At 38.1% G+C, this 20,140-nt stretch overlaps 1 protein-coding gene across 2 annotated transcripts in view; it reads left to right on the top strand.

The window, feature by feature from the left end:
* MACROD2 (mono-ADP ribosylhydrolase 2) overlaps positions 1–20,140 on the top strand; it is a 2,250,628-nt gene that overhangs the window by 1,568,481 nt on the left and 662,007 nt on the right. For both annotated transcript variants that reach the window (XM_069075441.1, XM_069075440.1), the window contains exon 8: positions 1,374–1,447. In XM_069075441.1, coding sequence (XP_068931542.1) covers positions 1,374–1,447 — 74 coding nt within the window. The remainder of the gene's footprint in view (positions 1–1,373; positions 1,448–20,140) is intronic.

Raw genomic sequence — 20,140 nt, forward strand, 5'->3', positions numbered from 1 at the left:
ATAACATTGTTTGCATGTCATCTCCCATATTGGACTGTGATATCCTTGAGAAGAATAAGGATCATCTTCGACCTTTCTTTATATCCCCAGTGCTCTGCAAAGTGTCTGGTACAGAGTAGACACCTAATAAGTGTTTATTGACTGATTGATTATAGATTCATGAAAATATTCATAGAATATTTGTAGAAAACCAGAGGGGATATTTGAATCTAAGTCCTTGGACTCCAAAACTGTTTTTTTTTTCTGCTCTCTCATTTTGTATCATTCCTTTTCTTTTGTTCCAATTTAAGTTAGTCTCCTTCATCCTCTCCTCTAAAAAAAGGTAAGTATGGCATCATGGCATGGATAGATGAGAGAGAACAAGGAAAAAGAACCTTAGAATTCACACACACACACACACACACACACACTCACACACGCACACCAGTGTGCTCTCCATATTTATTATTTCAACTCCTCACCCAAGGTAACAAAACAGAACAACTTTATGATTTTGTGCCTGCAAATGCAGAAAACTTTCCAGCTTTCTTCCAGCTGTGGAAGCTACACTGAAAATGAATAGTTATAATGGTGCAAGGCTTGTAATTCATATTTTAGTGTACTTTTGAGAAAACTGGAATTGGTAGAAACAGTTATCACAGTGTAGAGAAGGCTTATTGTTGGTCTTTTAAGCTGCAAAACTTTTCTCTTCCCATTATAGTATACTAAATTCCTTCAGAGAGGAAGACTAAATATGGCTACAATGGGTGTTTTAGCATTCCCTGTCTTAGGTCCAGATGTAAAACATTTTCATCATGAAAATCTCTGATCAAGCAGGACTGATGACTGTTTCTGTTTCTAAAATCAACCTTAGTACTTCAAGTGGTTGTCAGGAAACCATGGCTATGTGCCTAGGCACCCATTCACACCCACATATGATCTTGATCTGCCATTCTCTCTGACTACACACATCATTCCCTTCCTTCCAAATGAAGCCCCAATCCTGCCATTTGCTTAATGTCTTCCCAGAGGACTCTTGCCTGAAGTGATCAATCTCTCCTCTGAATTCCTATACCACTAATTGTCAGTAGGGTGTATTGAGTAATTAATCACACCATCCCTGTGATGGCTCACATTATTTTGTGCTACTGTTAAAATGTTTTATTTAATTTTTTTTAATGTTCACAATGATTTGTTCTTTCCACAGCCAGATTACAAACTCTCTGAGGGTAGTAACCATGCCTTTATATGTCTTTGTATCCCCCCACAATGCCCTTCACATAATATGCCCTCAATAAATTTGTTCTGATTTTATTAGAGATATATTCATATGAGCAAAACATTTTCTATCCTGGGTTAATTCTATTTTGTTTTGATCTTTGCTCTTCATGCAGGATTTCCAAATGAGCCAGCTGCAATCATAGCCCTAACCACCATCAAGGAATGGCTGAACAGAAATCATCATGAGGTAGGAAAAAACCAAATTTGCTTGTGAGCACAACTTGTTATACTTGATATACAAATATGAAATGAAATCAATTCTGTAAATAGATTGCTGATTCTCAGTGCTCAAACAGGGCTATGAGCCATAACCTCTAAGCCCCACTGTTCAAGTAGCATATCACTTGAACAATCATGGCAGCTTGCTGGAAGGTTGAGTTGACTGTGCCAATTGATATTGATTGTGAAGAAGCAGAGAATGACCAGATTAGCTGCATCATGATCTGATTCTTTCTGCTGAAGGTTGACGCATGAGATGAATTTTGTTCTGAATAAGAAACAGGTATGGACTCATTTCTGTTGTCATAATTTGGTCAGAAATAAAGTTCACAACAGCCTTGCAAGGAACATCTTTACAAGCAGGGTGTACTCTGTATTCATTAATTTTCAGGTATCCTACACTCCCTTTAGTATTTTTTGTTTAGTTGTAACTAGCTATTTTCTTAATGTTAGATCCTAGTGGGAGATATCAAAAGTCCTGGATTTCTTCCAGCTAAGCTGTCACGGTGTTGTGTTTTTTTTTTTTTTAATGAAACAAAATGCTTCCAACAGAGTACTCTCCATGCCTCCTATTCTTTTCATTTAAAACAGTCTTATGGGATGTATTCAGCAGTTGGACTGGAGAAATGCTGAAGGGAAGGAAGTGACAAAATAACTGGAGGCAGCTCTGAGCCTTAAATTTCAGACATTTGGCAATTTACATATTATGATAGCAAGCAGATTTCAAAGGATGTGCAATTTAGTGCTTTTTTACTTCAAGGATTTTTTTTTTCTTCCTAGACCTCTGTACAAGCTGATTACGGTTACGCTGTTATCCTAATGAAAGGATTGTATTCCTGGTTTTTTTGGGATTGTGGATAGTTTTCTTAATCCATAGAGGAAGGATGTATTTTATGGAAATGCCTCATTGGCTAGGTAGGCCTCCTGAGCTCTCTAGAGATGGAACATTCCTGGGTGCTTTACTTTGTTTAAAGGGGCAACAGTGCTGTGATCTGTTAATTGCTGCAATGTCTGTATCTCTAAAACAGGTAAGAACATCAGAAATTTCAGGCAGAAGGAAGGACCATCTGGCTGTGCTTTCCTAGCTACTTTCCCTTTTCCTTTTCAAGGGGCAAATCTGACAATTAAAGTCTGAGCTGTAATTGCTATTTTAATAGTTTTTTTCTGAAATAAATAAATGTACTAAGTCTAGCTGTTATAGATGCCCTAGTTAGCTCACTTGCTAAATTGTAGTGCTGAGAAGACCAAGGTCATGAGTTCAGTCCCCTTGGGGGCCACTTAGCTACATTTTATTCCTATGGACATGGATGGAACTCCTAACCTAGACCAGTCACTTAAAAAATCTACTGGGGCTCATAAGGGGAAAATTAAGGGATCAACTCAAATACATCATTCATCCTGATGCTGCAGGAGGGGAAGAAAAGTCTAAGTAACCAGCTGGTGTCAGAAAGTCAGGAAGAGCTGGGTTAAAATTTTATCACCAATACTTATTAGCTATGTGACCTTGGACAAATCATTCAACTTCTATGTGCTTCAGGTAATTCCCTAGATTTATCTACTAAATCACAGAAAGCTTGGAAATCTACTTTGGTGGAGGGATTCCTATACTGTAAATTCCCTTCCCTGAGAAAATCACAGATTCTTGGATATGCCTTTGCTAATATTTACAACCAAATTAATAATTCCCCAATAGATTTTTTTTTGCTTTTATGTGACATTTAGAAAATGAACATTAATAGAAATTCCCAGGATAGTCCCTTTGCAGTTTCCTTCCTTTCATCATTGTCTTTGTAGTTTGTTTTGCAAAGGAGACATTACTCAAATAAAAGCCACTTTTACAGACTCTATAACATTTTCCCAATGAATTCATCATAAGCGATATGTTTATAGATCCAGGCTAAAAAAATAGATTTTTTTGAAGAAATGTTTTCATTCCTATTTTAATTCTGCACCCCAACTCTGCCATCACACACACACACACACACACACACACACACACTCACACACACAAAATCCAAGTGAAATACTTTAAGAAGAAGCCTGTTTCATGCAGACAACTTCTGCCATTGTATTAGTGTAAGGAAAGAAAGTCTATCTGAAAATTCTTATCATTTTCACTTTTGTATCCTACTGTAGTTGTTAAACACGTATGTAGTAGTTCTAAGAAATCATTTTTATAGTTAAAGTAATGAAAAATATAGCATAAATTCTTCCTTCACTGGTCACTCTTCCCATAGTCAAAGCAGAAATGTGGTATTTGTGTCTTGGTTTCATTTAACTTAGATTGTAAAGATTCTTGTCATATGGCTGTTACTGCTTGACATGTCACCAAATAAAATACTTTTTGAGTTCTATGTGGAATGATACTTAATTTTATATTTCTGTTTAATTCAGAAAGTTTTTGCTTGATCAGACTAATTAGGCAACTTGGACTAGTGAAAAGAGCATTGGATTCATAGGAAGCAGACACTGTTTGGTGCTTATTAGCTATGTGAACTTGGACAAATCTCTTAACCTTTTTAATTTCTTCTTCTCTAAAATGAGATCAATATTGGCATTATTTGCCTACCTCACTAGGATATTGTAAGGAAATACTAAAATGTATAACAAACATAAATCTCTATGAACATGTATGGTATTACTACTTGTACACAAAAAGGAGAGCTGTAACTAGGGTCAGGTAACTGAGCTTTGAGCCAGGACACTGAAATTTAATAAGTGCTGGTAGCATCACAAGAATCTAGATTTAGAGTTGGAAGGGACCTTGGAGGCGAGTCCAGCCTCTTCATTTTGTAGATGGAGAAACTGAGGCAGAGAGGTCAGGTATATAGAGAGCAAGGGAAAAAATGAGCTTTGTACCCAATTGGCAAGAATCATTCATTAAAATCGTAGGCTACCAGATGGATCTCTTTTGCATCTCTGTGGTTATGCGCCAAGTATACCCTTCCTCAGCCTAGCCCTGCTTTGCTTCCAGATTCCCCAGAAGCAGTTTAGGGATATCCTTGTTTTGTTTCCTACTTCTCCCCTACCCTTGTCTTCCCTCCCCCCACTCCATTAGCAGGTGTTGCTGTTTTCCATGGGCAGTGTTTCAGGTTCTCTTTCCTTATTGCACCTTAAATTGTCTTTAGCAAGTTGTCATGAGGGTTGTTTAATTTATTTAGTTGCCACGAGGTAGAGCTTCTTTTGATTCTTCAAGACAATATAAGGTCTCTGCTAATAGATAGGCATGAATGTTGTTTGAATCTGTGCCTCTGGCTTTTTTACAAACGTCATGAATGACCAGGATAGAGAACATGAAGTAGGCCCTACTCAATCCTTGTGTCCCAGTCAGCATTTATAAAATTGGACATGTCACCGAGCAGAAACAAAGCCTTCAACATTTACAGGTTCTTCCCCCAGCAATGAAAGTTTCATACCAAACATTTTTGAAATGAAATGAAGACATTTTTGAAAATTATAGAGAAGCTCCTACAAATTCACCCAGTTATATTCAGCTATGTTTAGACAGTGAATTGTCACCCAGATAACAACAGGGTCTTGGAACCCTTCAAACAATGATAAAAGCATAGTCAGGGTTACAATCAAAATCTACCATGTATATAATTGCTTCTAGTAGTTTCATTTTTCACAAGGAATAACTTTGTTCTAGAGGCAAGTAAGTGAGTAGAGAAAGGTGCTGAAGTGAAAGTGAGGAGTGAAGTTAGTGTAGCCAGTTTAAATCATCTTCAATCTATTTCATGCATTCTTCATTTTCTATGGCATCTAAAAATATCTTTCCATGTTGAATTAGGTTCCCCCCCCATTCTTCTCTTATGAGATACCCCTTTAAATCTGGAAGTCTGCCTAAGCAATGTATTTTTTAATACATTCAGGATTGGACTAGCCCAGAGAACAATTTGGCATTTGCCTATTGGCCTCTGGGGTTAATTTCATAGAATATGTTTTTCCTCAAGGAGTGAGTAGAAGGAGTCATCTGGACTTCCACTCTCTGCAAAGGCCTGACATCATGCTATCTTTCCCAGCCTGCTTTGTAGGAAGGCTGTCAGACCCCGTTTTTCTCATTTAGTATTTTAAAACACCCTGTAGGAGTTGTAATTGCCATATAATGCAAGATATAAAACTAGAGCTCATTTGGTCAGCTGATAGAATTTTAAAATCTGATATTGGAATAACAATTTAGTGAATTTTAGGTAAACTTTTTAAAGTTAAACATGAAATAGTGATTTTGGGCTTAGCTGAAAGTCATCTTGATATAGTGGAAAGCCTATATTCATCTGACTTTCAAAAGTCCTGAGTTACAGGTCTAGCTGTGGCAGTTGACAGCTGTATGACTGTGGAGAAGACATTTAAACCTCTCTATGCTTCAATTTCTTTATCTGCAAAATGGGGATAATTGCGCTGTTACCTATATCACAATGTTGTTTTATGGGAAGCATATTGAGAACTTTGTTCCTTGTTATTTTTGAAGGTTCGCATGCCTGTTGTTGTTCAGTCGTTTCTTCCTGACACCATTTTGGGTTTTCTTGGCAAAGATACTGAAGTGGTTTGCCATTTCCTTCTCCAGCTCATTTTACAAATGAGGAAACTGAGGCAAACATAGCTAAGTGATTTGCCCAGGATCAGACAGCTAGTAAGTCTCTTCCAGCAGAGTTGTACTCAGGAAGAGTCTTATTGACTGTAGCCCTTTCACTCTGTCCACTACGCTGGCTAGCCACCTCTTTGTGTATGTGTATATATGTATTTAATTCTGCCCTTCTAATTAGCCCTAAATCTACAATGTATAGTCTTTTTTCTTGAGCCTGCCCCACTGCCCAAATTCTGGAGACAGTGCCACCCCCTTTGTAAATCTGCAGAATGATTTACAAGGGCACTTCCCCCCTCCTGCAGTGCTGAGAATAGTGTTCAATAATTCAGATTTGTCAAACACTTTGAAGGTTGCTAATTAAAGCAGCTGGACAGCGAGGCTATACAAATTGGAGGCCCAGACACACACACCTGAGGCGGGGACCCAGCTGCATCTGGCTGAGTGTTGGCAGTGGTATTTCCCAGCATCATGGTCCATTCAAGCACTCTATAGGGGATTCCAAATCCCATCCTCAGACAGACCCTATTGTGCCCCAGGGGGCAGCATTTCAATGGGGCAGCCTTTCATTCATCTTTGAAAGCAATGAGTAAGCAGAGGACTAGACAGACTTAATGAATGGGTCAAGTCTCGTGCAGGTCACTTGGGCACAGTCCCAGTGCATTAGAAACAAAGCTAGGATATTGAAGAGGAGAAGAAAAGTTTTCTAAGACAGAGTTAGTTATTTGTTCTCTTGTTGCTGCAGTCTGATCCTCTTTTTAAAACAAACTGCCAAATTGCTAATAATGTATTAGCTCAAAAAGCCTGGCATAAATACTGTAATGGGATCCTAGAATCAGTCAGGAAGGGCCTTAGAGAACATCTAATCAAACCCCTTATTCTACAGATGAAGAAACTAAAGCTAGCCAAGGTTGAATGACCTACACAGTCATATAGGTAGGAAGAAACAGCAAATATCACTGCTTTTGCCATATTGAGGTCTCATCGTTTGCAGAAGGAAACATAACATTTTGCATATGGAAGCCTCCACATTATCTAGCTGAAGTGCTGAGACATCGCTGGCACTCACAGCTTTGCTACAGATGAGGAACCCTTCCTCAAACTAGGTCAGCAAGGTGGCATAGTGGACAAAGGTCTAGGAAAGATGCATCTTCCTGTGTTCAAATCTGCCCTTGGACACTTAACTAACTATTTGACCCTGGACAAATAGCTTAACCCTGTCTGTCTCAGTTTCCTCATCTGTAAATTGATCTGGAGAAGGAAATGGTAAATTACTCCAGTATATTTGCCAAGAAAACCTGAAAATGGGGTGATAAAGAGTTGGACACAACAGAAATGGCCGTACAAAAACAAACTAATTTTGGAGTTGTTTTTGTCTTAGTGTGTTGTCATTATCATTACACTAAAGTCTGGTGATTTGCAGCCAGAAAACAAACCAAAACTGGTTTCAAAATGAGTTAAAGAGTAGTGATACTGGAAACAAACATCCATCTGAGCAAACTGCTAGTAGTTGAGGAAAACTTGGTTAATTTGTTGCAACCCACCCAAGTAGCCGACTACTCTCTCTTTACTTCTCCACATTCACCACCACTGTGCACCTCCTACCCCCCCCTCCAAAATCATAATGTATTCTTTTTTTTTAAGCAGTTGGGGTTAAGTAACTTGCTCAAGGTTACATGGCCAGTTATTTCTGGGTGTAGTGCTAAGTATCTGAGCCCAGATTCGATCCCAGGTCATCCTGACTCTGGGGCCGGTGCTCTTACTCGTGGAGCCACCTGGCCACCTCAATCATAATGTATTCTGAGAGAACAGAATAGAATTCTCTAGTAGGAAAAAAAAAAAGAATCAAGTCCCATCCTGTAGGAAATTATCCTCCACGCATTCAGGGCAGAAGTGTCCATTGAGTCTCTGGACCAGTTCTGAATGCCTCTTTTGGAGCTAATTTGACAAGGTCAGAGACATCTCCACTTGTTTTCTCATTATGGATCACAAAGGAACCATTACACTTTGACTTTCTGTGCCAAAGCAGTTTTTCCCCTCCCCCTGCTTGGCAGAGAGCTTTGAACATATGCACTGTTAAAAAACTGTTTGTCACTTTTATTTCAGAATCACATTACGTATTACTAAAAAACCAGTGTGTGGCCACTGTATACCACTGCATGAAGAGACTCAGTTTCTCTGGGATTCTGTAAAACAGGTCTTGAATTACAGCTGATATTATGCAAGGGATATTTTGTCCTCCACATGGTGATTTACATTGTAAAATTGTGCAGGAAAACACAGAAGGAAGGGCAGTCATCCTCAGTAAGTCACACACATTCCAAAGAAACTGATGCAGCTCTTGGGGGTACCCTGTCCTTTCATGTTACCCCACACTTTTTATGTCAGCAAATGTTTCTGTGTACCTATGTTCTCAGCATTCTTACTTGTCCAGGGTACAGATTAAAATGGATATTTGAATATAAAAACAAACAAACACAAAACCCTCTAATTTTAAAATATTCATATCCTGAATTGGAATGTGGATATATTCATAATAATCCTATTATGCTGTTACAAAAAAATGTATCCTTTGACTAACCAAAGAATAATATTCAGGTGAAACAATTGAAGATCATCAAATGTGACATAATTATAGAAAATTATTTCCAGGTTTGAGACATATACTATTTCCCCCCCCCCTTCAAGAAATATGGCTTTCAAATTTCTCTCTCTCTCTCTCTCTCTCTCTCTCTCTCTCTCTCTCTCTCTCTCTCTCTCTCTTTCTCTCTCTCTCTTTCCTCTTCATTTTCCTCCTTCTCTCTGTCTCTCCCCTTCCTCATCTATCTCTCTGTCTCTGCCTCCCTTCTCTCTCCTTCCTTTCTTTTTCTCCCCTTCTCCATCTATCTCTCTGTCTCTCCTCCATCTTTCTCTCCCTCCCTTCTCCCCTTTTTGACTCTCTTTGTTTGTATCTCTCTCATCCTGTAACTGGAAGACATGAATGGTTATTAAGAATATTCTTCCCATCACTTGGTTGTTTTTTGAGATTTGCAATGTGCAATAACATTGGTACATCTAAACTTTTGTATATCTAATCTCCTGTGTCTAAATTCCCAGGATTCCCAGGGAAAGTCAGGAGTGAAGGCATTTCTCCCATGCTCAATGGCAGTCCTTAGGCCTGTTTGATGAAACCATATGACACAATATTAGAGTTTGCCAAGTAACCACCCCACTCAAACCCCCTGCTTCACATTGTTCCCAGAACTGGTTTCACCTGGCACAGAATAAGGTCTTAAGAGCCAGAAATAAACCCCCTTTGTCATTTTCTTCACAATTTATGCCCTTACCTAATATAGCCAGCAATAGAACTATAACACAGGGGGTTGTTTGATTATTTAACTATATTAGTAAGTGCAGACCTGTAGGTTCAGACAGTTAGTTGAATTGCGTTGTGTGGGCAGGACTTCAATTAGACACCTTTTGAAAGGTGATGCCTCCTGACCTCTCACGATTTTGGTGTGTATGTGAAGGGTTCTTCAAGATCTTCCATTTCCTTCCAGAATGGGGATAGCTGCCTCATTACAGTTCTAGGGCACTTGAGCTCATAGTAGCCTACAGAGGTTTCAGAACTTTAGCCAATCGAGCTGTAGCTCACCGACTCCTTTTCTCAGTCCATGTTCTGACTTTCTGTGTCTGTCAGCCCAATTATAAAAGCTTGGAATTTGGAGAAGCCTTAAAGGTCAGTAAGTCCAGCTGCCTAATCTGTGTAGGGGTGCTTTTTACAGCATCCTTGACAAGTGCAGCTTGTGTTTGAACACGTCTTAGCACAGTGCCTGACACATATAGACACTTAAAAATGCTAATTGATTAACTTCTAAAGATAAGGTACTGAATATCTCAGAGTAGCACATTTTATTTTTTGGAGAATTCTAATTATTTTTTTAAATAACATTTTTATTGATATATTTTGTTTTTATATCACATATTTACTACTGTATTTCTTCCCTGTACCCTTCCAGTGAGGGATCCTTTATGAGAAAGATTTTAAAAGAGGAGAAAGCAAACATTTCAGCAAAAGTAACTGTAGTAGCAAGCACCCTACATACCCAGGATGGCTGCTAGCACAGGTTGTTTGATCTGCTTTTAGGAAAGCAAATCAAAAAGGGTTAATAATCTTACTTTAATCAAACACATATCAATTACCTAGTTCAGGGGAAAAAGTCAGCACCCTGAACTTCAGAGAATACAAACAGAAGTTACAAGCAGACAAAAAATACAGACAGAGAAAATAACACAATTCAACATATAAACAGACAGGGTTTCTAGCTGTCTGACCACTCCATACATACATAGTTCATCACCAGAGAAAGAAGCAACAACTTCTGAGTTTTCGGAAGGGGGGGGGAGTGCGGTTCCAAAGGCTGCCCAGAGTCTTATCTGGCCAAATCATACAACTCTTCTCATGAGTGAGCCCTAAAGCAAAACCTAACATCAGGGAGTATATATTTCTCCAGGGTCAGAGAATATCACAACCCTCATGACTAGTTACAAAGTAACAGAAGTTGTGCCTTCCTGAAAAACAAGCCTCCCTAAGCAAGCTTCCCCTGCTGGGCTTCACCCACCCTTTAGCAAAGTCATCCAGGCTCCAAACACCACAGGCTCCATGGGACTACATTTAGCCTATTAAGGGGCAGAGTATATTTTCAAATCAGGGAAGTTCCTCATATTCATGTAGGCTTATTAAGGGGCAGGGAAGATCTTCAAATTCCCATTACCATTACAGTGGTGTCATCTGTAGATCAAAGAGTAAACACATTTTAATCGTTTTCTTAGCATAATTAAAAACATTCTTTCCAGAATGGTGGGACCAATGCACAACCCTATTAACAATATATTAGTATTCCTGTATTTCTATATTCCTTTTGATATCAACCATTCCTATTTTTTGACATTTTTGTCAAACATTTGGATGTTCTTTGAAACTTAATAGTTTATTTGATTTTATATGTCTTGTTAGTGATTTGGAGCATTCTTTCATATCTTGTTAATAGTTTACAATTCTTTGAAGAATATCCTTTGACTTATCTTTTGAGCAATAATTTTTGGTCTTATATATTTCTATTAGTTCTTACTTACAAATCTTGTCTATCATAGCTTTTATGAGATAGTCAATACAATGATTTTTTTCCCAGAAGTTGTCTATTTTCCTCTTACCTTAAGTGCTTTAATTTTGATTTTGTAAAAATTTTCAATTTCATGTAAAGAAAATTATGTTTTTTTTTAATAATCTCCTCCATCCCTTGTTAGTTTAACAATTCACCCCCTAGCCACAGCTGGGAACTTGATTATGTTATTTTCTAATATGTGTGTGTGTGTGTGTGATATCACCTTCAGTATTCAGGTCACATCTTTTTATTCTTATATATGTTGTAAGATGTTGTTCTAAACTTAATTTCTTCCTGACTGCTTTACATTTTTTCCCCAACATGAGAACTATAATTATGTGTGTGTATGTTTAAGTCCTTCATACTAAAACAAAATCTGTCACTAGAATATATGTCTGAGGCTAAAGATCTAAGTCAATTCAAAGTATCAAGTGTTTTCTTAGTACCACTTTATTTTAGTTCTTGGTTTCCCTGTTTTCTATTTGAAGGACATTTTTCTTGATAGAAAAGGAAGAAGAGGACTAATTCAATTCCCTTTTATGACACCAGAGACATTCACCCTCTCCCCCCTTTCATAATTTCCTTTCTAATCTTCTCTTCTGGCTTTTTCTAGTCTAACTACAAATATATTCAGTCCCCCATCCTAACAGACATAAAATCATAAAGCATACATATACCTACAACTTCCTTGACCTTTCTGCTGATCAAGCTATTGTCTTATTCCAGGAAGAGTTGCCCATATATTCGCTTGATCTACTTGCTTAGCATCTACTCAGTCCTTAAAACACTGAAATCTGACTTATACCACTATTATTATAAAACTACTTTCTTTTAGGGTGCCAGTGACTTCTTAACTGACAAATGGATTTTCCTCAGTCTACATCTTCGTTGCCTTTTCTGCATCATTGTACACTGAAGATAATGCCCTTTTTCTTAATACTTTCTCCTTCAGTGACATTATTCTCTTCCTTCTCCTACTTTTCTAACCACTCTTTTCCAGTTTCCTTTGCTGATTTGTCTTCTTTCTGTCCCGTAACTGAGGGTGTTACTCAAGAATCTGTCTTGAAAGTCTTTTTTTTCTTCCATTGACATATTGTCCTCCATAGTGATTTTATCATCCTGGAAGCTTTAAGTATCATCTCTGTTACACATATGCTCTGAACTTTCTCTTTCAAAACCAAATAGGCTATATTTCCACATTCACTCCCAACACCCCAAATTTCTCACATATCTCGAAGGGATTGTTAGTATCACTTTTCTCTGCAGTCAACTCAAGCTTCCAGCACCTCTGTTTCCTCTATTTTAGACCCAGTGAGCAACATTTGTTATATTTAACCACTTAACAATAACTAGCTTTTACAAAAGAATATTTATTTCAAAGATGATATGGTATAAACAAGTTTCAAATATTTTCTCCATCACTTCAGGGGCATAATTCACTCTTAACTCTGTCTAGATATACGTAGGGGTGGGATGTGTGATTAGGCTAAGACTAGATCAGTTCCTGTATAGTATTGTTCACACCAAGTTTGCCCTCCAAAGGGGGCATTGCTGTGGGCATCTGGACCTGAGGTCATTCTAGATGCTAGCTCTTGTTTCTAGGGGCTCCTTAGAATCAGACCTGGCTAACACTTGGCCTGAATTCCTAGATTCCTATGGCTCAAACTCCTGGCCTTTGAAATTTAAAAAATTGGAGGTTCTACTCCCTGCACTGAGAATGGAGGATGATGTTTGAAAGAGCCCCAAAGCCCATTTCTTGGGGACCATATGACCTGGAGGGAAGAGGAAAGCCTTGTGGGTCTTCTCTTTATATTATTATCTTACCAAATGCCATAAGTGAAAGAGTTACCTTACCTCACCCCCCCCCCCCGACATAAATGCATGAGAGAGAGACAGAGACAGAGACAGAGACATAGAAAGAGACAGAGACACAGAGAGACAGAGAGAGAATTGGCTCAGGCTTGTAAAAAAATTGTGAAAACTCTAGCTAAGCAGCCAGTGAAAAAAAGGTACCTTCTAATCATATGGTAGTCCAAGAAGAACTAGTTACAAAATGTCTACTCATGTACTTCCCTCACATACCATCTTTATTCTCTTGGAAGCAGTTCCACATCACCCTCCATGTAAACATATGCTCTTAGCAAGAAGATGAGATATGCCTATGTGCTCAACCCCCATTACACCTTTATGCAGACGGTTGCCACATCTATACATCCAGTCTCAATCTTACTAATTTCATCTACTGAAGTATTGTGTATATACAGTATGAACCACTTGTTCTCATTTGTGAAGATTTTTTGAAATCCTAACCCTCTAAGAAAATAATGTCAAAGTTAGAGAAGGTCACAGAACATTATTACTACTATGATTATTTAAGAATTCCCTCATAGGTTCCTTCTCTGTATGTATGTATGCATATGTATATATATATATATGTATATATATATGAATATGTGTATATTTTACAAAAAAATGTGAAATAAATATATATTTATACTCATGTATATATACATTTAAACATCATCCTTTTTCTTTTTTTTTTTTTTTTTACTAAATGCTGTATTTTTTTTGTTTGTTCTGGATCAACTTCTTATTTGCTTTGGCCCAATTGTATCATTTAATGTCTGGGTTAGGGAACTATCTGATCCCATATGCCTTCTATGCTGCTGCTTTCTTTCTTCCATCTCACATACCATTTCTTGAATTTCCTTCTCATGTAACTCCATTAATTCTATCTTTATCACCTATACTTTATAAAGCTTTTCTCTTTTTTTTTCCCTCAGCCATTGTCCAGTTATGTTAGGAATATAAGATTCATATTAATGATAATATTTATATTGAGAAAAAGCAAGTGAATCCAGTTTCATCAACCTCTGAGGTTCTTGAAACTGTCTGGAACTTCCTAGCAGCACCTTGACAGAAGTCTCTATCTACTGTATTTCTTTGGAATTTTCCAGTTGAAGCTGACTTTCTTTAAGCACCATTATTCATGATATATTAACCATAAAAGAATGATTTCTCTTCAGTGTTTCATGAATATGGGCCTCAATTTATAACATCATTTCTGAGGGAAAAATGCGTTCTTAGTTCCTAGAAGCTGACACAAAAATGTGGCACATTGACCAAAAAAGATTCAAATGTAACCTTAAGAGTTAATTAAAAGGAGCACAGTGTTGAGAAAGGGGGAAGTAATACCTCTGCTCTACTATGGACTACATTTAAAGTATTCAAATTCAGGTGCCACATTTTAGGCGGGGCATTGAGAAGTTGTAGAGCAGGGATTCTTACCCTGGGGCCCATAGATGCCCAAGGTATCTGTGTATCAATATCAGAAAGTCTATGGAATTTAATAGGGGAAAAATACATTTTTGTTTCATCATAATTGGTTTTCTTTATAATCCTTATTTTACTTTATGCATTAAAAATGTTATCTGAGAAGGGGTCCATAGATTTCAAATAGGTCAAAGGGTGGCTAATGACACAAAATAAAGTTTATGAAGCACAATGTACAACATACAGAGTATAGCAACTGGAATACTGAGGAGCCTGAAAATAATGTTATTTAAGAACTAGTTGAAGAAAATTAGAATATTTTGCTTAGAGAAAGAAGACAAGATAGGGTGAGATTTGGAGTCATGAAAAGTGTTTTTAGCATTTGAATGGCTGTTGAAGGAATAAAAAATAATCAGTTAGCATTTATTATATGCTCACCTATTCGCCCCACATTTTCTATGTTCCAGAGACACAAAGGAAAAAACAAACTTTCCCTCCAAAAGAACTTTCTTTTAAGGGAAAACAATATGTATTTATAAAGTTAAATACAAATTACATGTAATTTTAGGTATTAGGACATTTGTAGGGGATCAGGGTTGACTTCTAGTCTCAGGTAGCACCTGAACTCAAGTTTAAAGGAAAGCTGGGGATTCTAAGGGAGCAGGGAGGATGGTGTGAATTCAACCTGTTGTAGACAGCCTAGACAAAGGTATGGAGATGGGGAAGCAGAATAGCATGTACAGGTAACAACAGACAGCAAGCAAGTCAGCCTTTTTGGAACATAGAGCATGTAAAAGATAGCAATGAATCTGGAACCAGACTGTGAAGAACTTGTAAAGCCCCATAGAGGAATTTGTCATTTATCCTAGAAGCAGTAGAACCACTGCAGTTTCTGGAGCAGTGGAATGACATATTCAAATCTGTGTTTTAGGAATATTGCTTGTAACAGCTGTATGGAGGAAGGATTGGATTAGCTGGAGACAGGAAGATTAATTCGGAAACTAACCTGATTCTGATACCATGCCCTTTGTCTGACCATGGCCCCCACGTTTTGCAAAAGATATTCTTAAACTGCAAGACAGCTCCTGGGATAATGAGGAAACTCAAAACCATGCCATACATGGATCAATTGAAACAATTAGGAGTATGTAGTCTGGAGAGGAGAAGACCTAGAAGATGGAGGAAAATGGATTGCTATTTTCAAGTGTTTGGAGGCCTGTCACATGAAAGATGTATTGGACTTTTTCTCTTTAGACCCCTAGGCTAGAAATAGCAGAAATGGATTGATATTGGAGATGGATTAGTTCAGTTTGATAGAAAGAAAAATAATTAAGCCTAACTAAGAAAGGAATGGATTGCTTTAAGAGGCAGTGAATTCCCAATCAGTGAAATTTTCAAGTGAGAACAGGATGACTACTTGTTGGGACATAATGGAATATATTCTTATTTAGGTATGACTTGGTCCACATTGCTTACAAAGTCCCTTCCAACTCTGGGATTTTATTATTCTATCATTCTTTACTGACCTTTGAAATACTGTCTACATTGAGTGTGGCTTTGGTGTTGTTTTAAGCCAAAAATAATCTCTTTGGAGACATCGAGGATGGGGGGGGACGGGACAATTAGAATGGCCCTTGCCATGATATTGATTTTATTCAAATCAAAGTCTAAACATGTGCAACATATTTAAGTTAAAAAATAGGGTTTTTAAAAATTTCTGTTGTATCTCTAATATGTAAAATTATACATTTTCTTTAATTTCCTCAAATCTCACCATATATACTTTCTATAGGCATATAAACAAAAATAAATTATGTTTCTGACTTACTTATCTTCCATCTTGCCCAAGGAACCTGGGAGAAAGAAAAAGGCTATGTTTTCCTAAGAAGTTTGTCAGTCAATAATATCCATTAAGTGTGCATTATATGACAAGTATTTTACTGGGTGCTATGGACCAGTATAAATACATAGAAAATACCACACTTGTGAACCACACCCAAATAACTCCACAGTGCTTGGACAGGCCTCTCCAGAGAAAATCAGAAATTTCTGGGTTTGTTGAAAGAAGTCCCATTTGGGAGGTTTTGGTCAATAGCCTAGGAATAGCATAGTCTCCAGCAGACCCGTTTGGGATGCTTCACAGATGATCAAATCAGAAAATCCCATCCTTTGTCCTTTTGTTCAGATGAATCTTTAAGTGGGTAAAAAAATCTTGGTAAATATAATCAATTAGTACAATTAGTGTAAATAGGTTGATGTTATGAACTGAAAGCACAGACAATTTGAGTTTGAGAACAATGGACATGATCCCTTTGAGGAATTTATAGTATAGGTAGATATGAATCTTTCTATAGGAGACTTCAGAATGGGTCTTTGGACTCCTTGAGTGAGGAGGCATCCCTTCAGGTCACAGTTATCCCCAAACAAGTAAGTACTTAAGTAGCACCATGGTACTGTATTAAGAACCAAGAGGCCCAGATTCTAATTCTGGTTCAGCTAACTTTCTGACTTTGTACAAGTCATTTTACTTCATTGGGCTTCAGTTTCTCACAAGCAAAGTGAAGGAATGAAACAACGTGATCTCAAAGGATCCTTCCTGGCCTATGTGATATCCTCTGTTCTATTTCCACTTTTCTGTGTCACTTCTGCTAATACCGCCTGAAGAAATGACTGTGTCTCCATCACAGCAGGGCACTCAGACCAGAGAAAATTCTTCTCTATCTGGTTGATCCCAGACTTACTAATAATAGCTTGAATTTCTCCCTTTGAATGAGGCCTATGGGGGGCATCTTTAGAACCATTACTAAAACCCCAAACCAGCCTAGTTTAGATAGACCACCACATTCTGCTGGCATCAATGAGGCTTTTATGATTTTTATGCCATGGTGGTTTAAACACAACCAAACTTTCTGAGGTTGGTTTTTAAAATAAATATATAGCTTACCCAGCAGAGATCATGTGTCCCATGCCTCACACTGTTGTGATTCTTTTTGTGAATAGAAAATAAACCTCTATGCATATGGATTTTCATCAAAAACATTGCTGGATGGACTCTAAAGACTGACTATCAGGGCAAGTGGTGCCAATAGAAATTCAAGTGGTCATTTTGGTGAATGAGAATCATTTTCTTAATAAACTACAGTATTCCCTTTTTCCTGGGTAGGTGAAAAATGATCCTTTTTTGTATGTATCTTTTTCTTTTTTGCCATTCTAATTAGGCAATGATCTTGCACAATTCTGATTGAAATGAAAATCAGCAGTCATGCCACTGCTATCTAGCTAAACCCAGGGGGTATGGGGGAAAGCACCTCTCCATTTTGATAGAATTAAATGTTTCTCCTGCTGTGGGGAAATCATCTCAGTTAGGGCTCAAACAGATGTGAAGCTGTCCCTGAAGCTCAGCCATATATTTCTTCAAAACACACCAGTCATTTCTTTTGCTAGAGAAGGAAGCCACTGTAGGGACCAGGCTGTCTCCTGTGATGATACCACTATTTTTCAGTAAAAAGGAAGATAAACAAAGCAGACAGAGCTTGTATTGATTGGACATACCTGTTTATCAAGCAAAAGAGTCTTTGTTGCTTTTCCTGGAAGACTTTCTCCTAACTGAGACATTGCAAAGTGGAAGACTTTGTCCAATATTATTGCTACAGGGGTCTGGAGTCCTCAGTAAATTTAGGTGTCAGTAAGCAAGCATTTTTAAAGTGATTATCATGTGTCAGGCATTGTGCTAAGTTTTGGAGATGCAAAGAATGACAAAAACAAAACAAATAGTGCTCACATTCAAAGAGAACACATTTTATGGAGAAACCTCTGTTTTTCTGGGGAGCCTGGATATTGGGCTAAGGGAGGTATTGATAGTGAGGTTCTGTTTGGGGAAGGTAGTCCAAAAAAATGTTAGTAATAAAATCTCAGTGAAACAGATGGAAGAAGCAGTTGTTCCAGCCAACCTTCCACTCCTGTTGGGAATCCAACTAAACCCTGGTTTGGAACTGGGCTGGGACCTTAGCATGGTAAAATGCTTCAAGGACTGCCAGGAAATAATATTAATGATAATAATGTTTCATGGATGCCAGCACAGCACTTGGGCTGTATATCTATGATCCCTTTGCTTTTTATACAGGGCCAGTCCACCTTCTTTTCTGGCATTATGCCAAGAAGGACAATTGATTACGATAAATGAAATAATAACCAAAAATAACAGAGAGAAGTTGAACAGATTTATTTGGTTTATTTTGCTTTGTTTATCTCTGCCAAGGAGAATTATTTTTGGATTACAGAAAACAAAAAAGGCCAAGAGAGAATACCTAAATATGGGCATACATACTTATATGTCTGTCTGTCTGTCTATATGTATATGTATAGTCAATGTAGGGACCTACTCTTTGAAGAAACTTCCTTTACCAATTCAAATCAATAACTATTCTGTTTCTTATCGTTTTAGAAAGTTGTCAGGGATACTGAGAGGTTGACAAAGCCAATAGATATCAATAATAGGACTTAAATACAGGTCTTCTTTCCCTTCATTCACTTATTCTCCAGTACTACACGGTCTCTCTCAAGCAATGGATAGCCAAGATAAGAAGATGTGATAGTAATGGCAATTAAAGATTCCCCTGTATTGGCTTGGTTTTCAAATTGATTGTATTAAAACCCAGAGTTTGTTAATCCCACCTGTGGGATGGGCTTGTTGATGTGAAAAGAAAGTCCTGAAGTGGGAGGAGCTGGTGAAGTAGATTTGGGGAGACACTGGAGAGAGGCGGAAGATCTTTTTTTTTGGAAGCAGCACCTCGTGGAGAGAGAGAGAGACTAAGAGGATTGCTGGTGGCCGCTTTGAATTGCCCTGGACTTTTGAGACCTGCCCCCTGAGCTGCCAAGGACTGAGGAGACATGGCTGTTTTGCTGGTACTTTGTCTGTCTGTTTTGATGTTATTTTGCCAGATTTGTCCACTGGTGAAAGACTGTCCTGTTGAAGAAGTCCTGGAACCTGGCATTTGGTTAAGAAGGCCTGAGACTGTCCTGCAGACAGAGAGTGAATACTGTCCACTGGTGAGGGACAGTACTGTTGTTGCAGGGGTCTGGAGACTGTCCTGCAGACAGAATGAATACTGTCCACTGGTGAGGGACAGTACTGTTGTTGCAGGGGTCTGGGAGCCTTTCTGTTGGTTCAGAAGCCCTGAAGAAGGATTTTCTTGTTGTATGTTTACAGAAATCCTGGGAGAGGGCTTTGCTAATGTGTTCAGGGGTTCTAGGGCTGTTCTACAGACAGAGGATAAATTCATGAAGGGACTGGCAATGTATCTTATGGCCTTGCTAAGCCTTGTCTCTCCAGGAACTAAGATTGCTGAGAACTTGCCTCGTGTCAAGATGAAGAAAAGACCTCCATTTGGGTATTAAGTGCTGTGTTTAAACTTGATGTAACTCTGGGGTAGATTCAATTGTGATCCAGGGGTGGGGAACTTTTGACCTTTTTGTGTTCTATGGTTGAGCAAATGAATGTATTTTACTTATGTTTGGAAACTAATCTCCATTTGAGAAGAGGGGCTTTGTGGTGGACTTAATTAAGGTATAGCCTAGGGGTGGAGAAGTATTTGGAACAGAGACTTTGTAATTGATTGAATGATTGGAAAGTCCTGGGGTGGGGTAGGCCTTGGAGATTATT

Source organism: Petaurus breviceps, unplaced genomic scaffold (genome assembly GCF_028583685.1).
Source record: "Petaurus breviceps papuanus isolate PSGF00001 unplaced genomic scaffold, PetGlider_PUasm1.0 90919, whole genome shotgun sequence".
Taxonomy (NCBI): Eukaryota; Metazoa; Chordata; class Mammalia; order Diprotodontia; family Petauridae; genus Petaurus; species Petaurus breviceps.